Source organism: Cynoglossus semilaevis, chromosome 14 (genome assembly GCF_000523025.1).
Source record: "Cynoglossus semilaevis isolate Cse_v1.0 chromosome 14, Cse_v1.0, whole genome shotgun sequence".
NCBI lineage: Eukaryota > Metazoa > Chordata > Actinopteri > Pleuronectiformes > Cynoglossidae > Cynoglossus > Cynoglossus semilaevis.
The window spans coordinates 20,602,481-20,610,936 of record NC_024320.1 but is presented as its reverse complement, the minus strand read 5'-3'; the positions used below and the strand labels follow the sequence as shown (position 1 = coordinate 20,610,936).

The 8,456-nt window shown below is 42.3% G+C and overlaps 2 protein-coding genes across 9 annotated transcripts in view; one reads left to right on the top strand and one right to left on the bottom strand.

Moving 5' to 3' along the window:
* The window catches only part of dab2ipb (DAB2 interacting protein b), a 791,247-nt gene that overhangs the window by 704,097 nt on the left and 78,694 nt on the right, over positions 1-8,456 (top strand). The gene's annotated exons all lie outside the window — the stretch shown is intronic.
* The window catches only part of lamc3 (laminin, gamma 3), a 96,022-nt gene that overhangs the window by 24,974 nt on the left and 62,592 nt on the right, over positions 1-8,456 (bottom strand). Inside the window, exon 12 of the mRNA XM_008325779.3 lies at positions 5,093-5,320. Coding sequence (XP_008324001.1) covers positions 5,093-5,320 — 228 coding nt within the window. The remainder of the gene's footprint in view (positions 1-5,092; positions 5,321-8,456) is intronic.

Here is an 8,456-nt window from a genome sequence, read left to right as displayed (position 1 = left end):
GTGTGTTTCATTTGTTCCAGTGATTAATGAGGCATCCCTTACTGTACGGGCTGCAGAGTAAATGGACTGTCTTTTCTTTATCTTTTCACTACAATCATCTTTCTCTACACCCTCAGCAGCTTTATATTATAGCCTTTAGATTCTTTAAGAATGATGTGTATGCATTTATAGCAGGGGGATCAATGAGTAGCAAAGCACAACCGACTGAATAAAACTGAAGCTACACAGCTTTGTTATGTCTAAAGGGCGTTTGTGTGTGTGTTTCCTAGACAGAAACATTTACAGCTGGCATTACAGATAACTCCAATGCTAGCAAGATAGCTAGATGTATACCGTAGATAGCGCTATAGCTAGCTAGATGGATAGATAGCTCTATAGCCAGTACGATAGCTAGATGTATGGATAGCTCAATGGCTAGCTAGCTAGCTAGCCAACTAGCTAGATAGATCTGCTGATTGAAGTACACATTAACTTTGACACACTGTTCATTTCATACGTTCTCCGTCGTCTGAAAATTGAACCAATAAGTGTGAATCATGATTATGAGACACCACTGGCTCCTGCTCCCCACATCAACCAGTATATAAAACTCATTCCCAATTCAGCGTGGGGGCACAACCTGCATGATAATTCAGGCTGACTCCTAATTATACAGCAATTCAGATTCTGATAGAAGACGCAGCAGGTTGGCCCGCCCCTTGGACGATTGATAGACTGGGTGTAGCTCATCAACACGCTTGATAGTTACCCTTGACCTGAACTTGGAGATAATAAAGAGTTCCTTCTCCTCGTTTTGAAACGGTCATAGATAAAAAGGCAAGCTGACAGCGAGCCTGTATCTATTCCACAGAGCGCCGTGCTCATCGTCAGCTAATGCTATTCAGCTCAGGATCTTCCTGTCCAAGGATCCAGGCCACGAGGGGGTTGTGATCTACGACTCTGAAGACACTTCATGGCTCATAATTAACACTCATGTATCATTTGCATGAAGCTGTTAATATCGTTTAAACAGCCTGAAAAAGCGTGTCTGTATGCTGGAAAGACAGTTCAGTCTGCAGGGACTTATCAGGTAGAAAATCTAATGATATGCAAAATGGTGCTGAGCTCAACTTGCTGCATGCAAACCACAGCAGCTTTGATGTTAAAGAGTTAAACTGGCTCATTCATTAATAATGGGCGGGTTTTCTTTTTAACAGCTCAGTGCACAAGGACTCTGTGTTCTGGATGCCTGAAGTTATAAACACTATCTTCTGATGCGTAGCGCATGTAAGATACAGAAAAAACAAACAGAAATAATACCTACATCTCATTTGATCCAACAAAGAATTAGATTTTTATCAGATAATGTCTTGCTCATTGTTTATATGTATTTGTGGCACGCACTTGTCAAACACATCATGAATGGTATGGACAAACCGATTGTGGGGTCATCAGCACCATCACCAGGCAGCAGACGATACAATAGTTGTACATTTAAAGGGATAAAGAAAGTAAAGGTCATCAAAACATTTCTGACACTGTCGTCTCACCGACCATGACTCGTGACAAACCTCTTTGAAATTTCTTCGAAAATAGTGTTTATAAAAAAAAGTAAAACATGGTAGAACGTAAAGGCTGAAATTCCCACGTTATGAAATGACAACAAACACCGACCACAATAAAAGGTGTCTCAAGGCCCTTGAGTGACTAAGTCCAGACGGAATTCAAGAGCAGGAGCTTCAAAGGAGTGTACAGCAGGCTTGCTGTTTTTCTTTTGCTGAAGAGACAATGGTAAAGAGGAGGTGGAGGAAGATAAAGAATGTACGAGGCACATTGTTTGTTTCTTGGTGGAAGGACAGAAGTGTCAGAAAAACCAAATCAATCAGTGATTCCTGCTTGTCACCGTGTCCACGCCGTGTTCTTGGCTGGTCTGTGCAAGGTCACGACCTAAAGAGCAAACTGACCGATAAATACACTGCTCAGTTTGGTCTTCAAGTCAGTTAACGACCGAGGTTGATGTGAGAAAACCACCAGATGTGGAGAAGGTTGGAAGCAGAATAGATGGAACAGCAACTATCTGGATTAGGATTAGGATTAGAATTGGATTGTTCAATTCGTTCTTCATACTTTTATGAAGTAATGCTGTTTTTTTCCAGACCAAAAAAAAAAAAAAAAAAAGTTGGAGGTTCATCCTTTTCTATATTTAAGCTTTGTAAAAAAAACAGTTTTTTTTTCTCAATTTCATTCAAACTGAATTTAAACCATTTAAACTACATTACATTCATTCTAAACACTGTTCATAGTTAATCCATTTAACTTCTCCTTTGCTCCCTTTTCGGTAACACCTAATTTCGTGTCTGTAGTTTTTATTTTTTGCACCAATTGCCATGAAACTTTTATGTCTGTAAGTGCCATGAAGTATTGTAAAACTTGTGCCAGCCATTGAATGCTAGCTAAGTATTAACTTCTTCTAAAAGTTACCTACAGATTTCATTCCATTTCTAAAACAACTCACTCAGACTTAAGTCAGTTTAAGAAAATGAATGTCCCAAGTCCCGGCTTATTTCTGACTGAACTTTTTTACCTCGCACAAAACAGTTCCAACTCTTCTAATGGATGGTGGATGGTGGAATGACCTACCTAACACTCCCTAAACAGGGGCGTCCCTGCCTCCAGCTCCTCTCCCAGCACTTCCCTGTACTTCCCCACACCCTGGCCTCCTCCGTCTCCCTCTGCACTTGCCTCCACTTCTGCACTCTCACCCTCTGGAAGCCCCACTCTCCAGGCTACTGGTCTCCTTTCAAGAGTTCCTCTTTGTTGCACGATTGTCAATCCTCCTCTTGGAAGAGGCTTCAGATAAAGTGCACAAATGTAAATGTGTCACATCAGAAAATGTCTGCAGTGAATAATCACAACCAACCAAACGTCAGCATGAAGTAACAATTAGAAAAATGTCTAGAGAGCGGAAAAATGAGAGGTGTCGAGGAGGCTCGAAATAAAGTGACGGGGGTGTAGTTAGCATCTTAGCTGAGGAGGGAGGAAGCATAAATCAACAAGAGGCTGATGAGGGTGTGTAGGGAGTGAGATGCTCATAACAGGCACGTGTGTGTGTGAGATGAAGACCTTCAGACTGAAAAGTGAGAGAAAGAGAGAGAGAGAGAGAGAGAGAGAGAGAGAGATTAAGAGACACAGGAAATCTGCAAGTAAATTAGACATCATTAGCCAAGAGGTGGTTAACAAGTCTAATTAGGGGGGGAGGAAGGCACACAGTGATACCAGACTTGCTTCCGGACCTTAGACACTCGTTCTCACACACACACACACACACGTACATAGACACACACTCTTAGCCAAAGCTTCAGGCGTCTCCTAACTAGGTCAGATCTCTGAGACTTGGAGTTGGAGACTCAGAGAGAAAGCTGAAGAGGAAGAGGAAGAGCGATTGAGGAAAGATGAAAGATGGAGGGGGTGAGGAGGGGGAGGGTCAGACCTTGGAGGGGAGACTTATCTGCTCCTGGTTAGATGGAGAGAATCGTTTAAAGCCGTGGAAGTGAGCTTGTGTGGGGGAAAAATAAAGCAGGTAAAGAAACAAACAAAGTGTTCTACACCTCCCCACAGACACACACAAGGAGCCGTATCCAGGTTCACGCACATTCACACCTCACAGCAGATGTTTTACTCGGGTTATTTACTTGACGCAATGTCTAGGAAATGACACAGAAAAAACGCTGCTGCAGCTGCTGTCGTCATCCCCCATATAAAAAAAAAAGTCAGGTGCAGTAAACACACAACTCTGTTCCTGCTGCGTTTGAGGAGGATAAGTAGTGTTAGATGAAGGTACCACTGTATTAGCAACAACCATTCAGTTCTCACTGAGTGATGGTCTGCCAGCGCCGCTCAGAGAGAGGACTGAGTTATGTTGCTGTGTGATGCCATGATGACTGAAATGTCAGCTGTGGAAAGACAGAAAAATGCTTCAGTTGTAGAGCCCGCATCTTTCAGGTGCCTGTGCTCCCCGAGAGGCAGAGTGACAGAAACGGTTGTCTCAACACTCTCTGCTGATCCCTCAACTCACACTGACTGAATGTCTCACCAGAAACGGCTTCATTGTGGCTTCATTGTACTGTGATGTGGCCAAAGACAAAGCTCTCCAGCACATGTGGAGCTGTCAGCCAACAAGTCGTCCAGCGCTCGTGTATATCACACAGAAACAACAGGCCGAGGCCCAGGTCGATATATAGCCTAATACATACGTGTCAAACTCAAGGCCCGTTTTGTGTGGACCGTGGGAGTCCATGCAGCAGAGTTCATTAACCTGAGTAATTAAAAGTTTTTATAATGAATCAAATAATAATCAATTGCAGAAACACGTATTAGTCTGTTATGGAGTAGTTACATTTATACCAGCGGTCCCTAAACTTTTTTGTTCCAAGGACTGGTCAGTCAGTACCACCCATTACTACAGACCGGTACCAAGGTGCTGAGCATTGAAGGATCATTACATACATAGAAAATAAAACATCTTTTAGACTCTATTCTGTTTGTATCAGAGTCTGAATGACCTGTTACTTTAAAATATTGACAAATTATATTATCTTTAAATACAGGATTTTCTTTGTATTAAGTAAATTAGTAAAAATGAAGTGTATTTTTTCACCGTGTCCCACTGCGGCCCGGTACCAAGTGAACTACGACACCTGATTTCACCGTGGAACTGTACTGCTGATGTGGCCCCCGGTGAAAATGAGTTTGACACCTCTGCTCTAATGGGTTTGATTTTGTTAAGTTGTCAAAGTCCAAAGATCCATTGACCTAAAGAGAGGAGGAATCTGCACCTTTTCTTGGCTGATCCTTGAGGGCATGTTGGCCTTGACAACAGTTCAACAGTGAACCAATCAGTGCAGACTTCAGAGAACAATAAGCCACTCTCTGTGGCTGTTATGTAGAGCAGTTTCAAAAATGGTGTTTCAACAGAGGAGAAAATATTTTCTGATTGATTAATTACAATAAAAACGGAGTCAACATTGTAGAATAATTTAACCTGGAAAGTCTTGATTCATGAGCCTCAGATTTCAGCCAAATGTATGCTAAAGGTTTTTTCTTTTTTTTTTACCTGTCTCTTGGTGGCAGGTTCCATGCCGGTGGCAAATGCATGGCACACATTTTGACAGAGGTCCATTCCCAGGCTCTTCCCTTGTGAATCCTGGTGCACACTGTTCGCAGAACTGCCCCGCAAATCCCGGGGGACAGGAACAAGTTTCCACCCACGGGGCCGGAGGGCTGGCCAGGTCAGAGGAGAGCGAGGCGGAGGTCAGGGACACTTTTGTTAGCTGTGATGTATCTGGAGGGAAGGAATAAAATGAGTGAGTGGATGAGGGGAGGTAAGTTGTCATCTGCTGTTTTATTATTCTCACTGTGTATTCTTATTTTTGTATTTAGTTTGTATCTGTCACAAATCAAATTCTTCAAAAGAACAGGTGACTTTCAAAAATGCAATAACATTAAAATGTGTAATAAAAAAAACTAACCCTTTATTTAACTGGCACATTAAAGTAAATACTTATATTTTTTTACAGATATTTTCATTAAAAATAAATATATGCCGTCTCGCCCACCGTCATATTCTACTGACATGGCCTTTATTTTACATATCACAGCCTCACTGAGTGTCTTCTGATACAGCAGTCCAACCAAACAACAACATTAACAACAGCAACCATGACCTGTGGTGGTAGTCTGTGGTCTCTGTGACTAATAGAATTACAAAACAGTATTTTATGGAAATAAACCTGCACTGAATACAAGTCGCAACCCTGTGGTTCTCAAAGTGGGGGGTGCACCCTCTCCGGGGCACTGATATATTGCAGAGGGGGCCGGTAGATCAAATAACAAACAAATAAAAACAATGAATAGTGATTTTTTTTTTGTTTGTTCTGGTCAAAATACTGTACCTGTTTTAAGGAATTGGAGAGTTTAAAATAAAGTTTATAAGCAATAGCAGTGAATGTGTCAACATGGGGAGGGCTTCAGCATACTCTTATCTACAAAAAGGGGGCGCTGATGATACAGTACAGGAGCCACTGTGCTATGAAATTTTTCTTTTTGTCACAGATTTCTCCTGATTTTTTTCTCTCCATATTATTCTGTGTAGATACAGTACAAAAAACTCTGTAATCCTGCACTAAGAAACTGTATTCTTAGAAATTAGACAAATCCTTAATGAGATGCTCTTTATCCAATCTTAATCTGTAATCCCAGATTATAATTATCCCGCCAAATAAAGTACCAATAAAAATATTCTAATTTCTGATGTCCTACATTGCTGTTTTCATGTGTTTTTTTAGGAGAATGCATTCAAATCCATACTGTTCCTAGATTATATCATTTGAATTAATGGTGGTATTATAAAGGTCTTGACAGTAAAAAACACTAAACACTCCGGAGGACGCTGCCGGCGCCCTGAGAAAAGAAAACACGCTAATACTGACCACCAAACGGTACAAATTGCCCTTGAGCAAATTCCCCAGGGGGAGAGAAAGTTGAAATGAAAAATGACCCAGAAGGTCCGATGTACATTTCTCTGCCGGCCTGCGCTTTTTAGTAGCTCTCTTTACCTCATTATTTATGTTATTAGCATTGGCTGCAGCATCTCTTCTTTACTTCTTTGCTTAATTACAGTCTGTGCTCTCTGTGATACAGTACAAAAAACTCACACACACACACGAAGCTCACAGGAGACTACACACACACACAAGCAGGTTTGTCCTCAAACGTGCCTATAAATGGGCTAGTTTAGCTTCTTTTTTTTTTTCCTTTTTCCTATTGAAGTGTATGAGGCTCTGACCTACTGCAGGTGTGATCTGCATAACATCAACGCTTTGTGCTTATAACGCAAAGACAGGGAGGCTGGGAGAAGATGAGGATCTCAACACTGTGTGCTGCAGAGACAGGAGAGAGGGAAATTAGCACAGGCTTTTAGTCACCTGAAAGTAGACCAAATGGGAAGGGGGAAAAAATGTCACAGCTAACCGAGCGCTCGATTTAGAATATTTTAGCAGCTTTTAAATACGGCAACGCGGTGCCTGCCTCTGGCATGATATTTGCCCAGTACTGGATCAATGTGCACCCAAGTCCACCAACACTGAAGAGTTGTTAACGCTCGCCTGCGTGCAACACACTCACACACACACACGCCCCCGTGCTCCTGCAAGCGCCCACACGCATGTACGGATCACCCAGGCAATCTTTGATACGGCAATGAATAAATCACCAGAGCAGAGCCAGACAGAAAGAAGGGGAGACGGAGCAGATTCAGTGGAGGTGTGTCAGACGTGCGGCTCCTGTGGGGCTCCAAGATCCCACTCTCCTCTCATGAATAGTGATGGAGGCGGGACATCCTGAACTCAATCCCTTTCATCCTGCACTCGCCTAAACCACTGCGCCATGAACACAAAAAACATGTTTGTTCATACCATAAGACAGATATATACGCCGTGCAGCCGTACGGTACATGTGTAAATGAGCAGCTTCCATCAGCAGACACAGCAGTGAGAAAATGGAGAAACCGGCAGAGGGGATGAAACTTGACTGCTAACAAGTCCTGACCCAGCTTTCCCTTCCACCACTGATGGAGCCGGGTTCATTTGCTCTGAGAGATAATGAGAGGGCCAACCTGTCCTTTTCTCTCTCCATGACTTTCCTGGGTCTCTCTACCCTTCTCCCTCCTCTGGCCTCTGAGCTCTGAGTCCATTTAAAGAAGGAAATGTGCAGTTTTAGGTAATTAAAAACCCTTCACTTGAAGCCACGCAGTGTGAAGTTCTCCCCATCAATCTTTCCTCCAAGAAACCTTGTCAGGTGAGCTCCAATTTGAGTTCTCCTGAAGTGCCCAGTGCAGCCAAATGACTATGACAATTTAGTTGCCATTAAGTACCTGCTAATCAACTCAATTATAGCACTGATATCTACTGAATACCNTATATATATATATATATACGTATATTCAACTGAAGGGTTCCTTCTTTGACTGCCATTAAAGCCTTCTTTTGTTATGTGGGGACTTTTTTTTTTCCAGTTAAAAATCTAAATCTCTGCAGGGCAAAAACAATGATGAGGGGCACAGAAGAATGTTGGATGGAATGGGAAGCTAGTGAAGAGGGAGTCCCCAGGGACATCTTTTCTCCCAGGCAGCAAACAGGGATGAGACACAACACGGTTGAAAACCTGCACGAAAAATATTGTGTCTTTCTCAAAAACAGCCAACAGAAATGTAAGGTGGTAGTTAAAGGAATCTCTCAGTTGGTCTTCGTTTGTACAAAAACGGCAGGAGTTTCATCACATTGCAACACTGCCCAGATCTCCCCACACAACTAATTATGACGTGAACGTCAGAGAAGGAGATGGGTTGAAAAAAAAAAAAAAAGGTTATTTTCATCAGCGTTTCTGTCAACTTTACACTTCATCAATGTCAACAAAGGCCT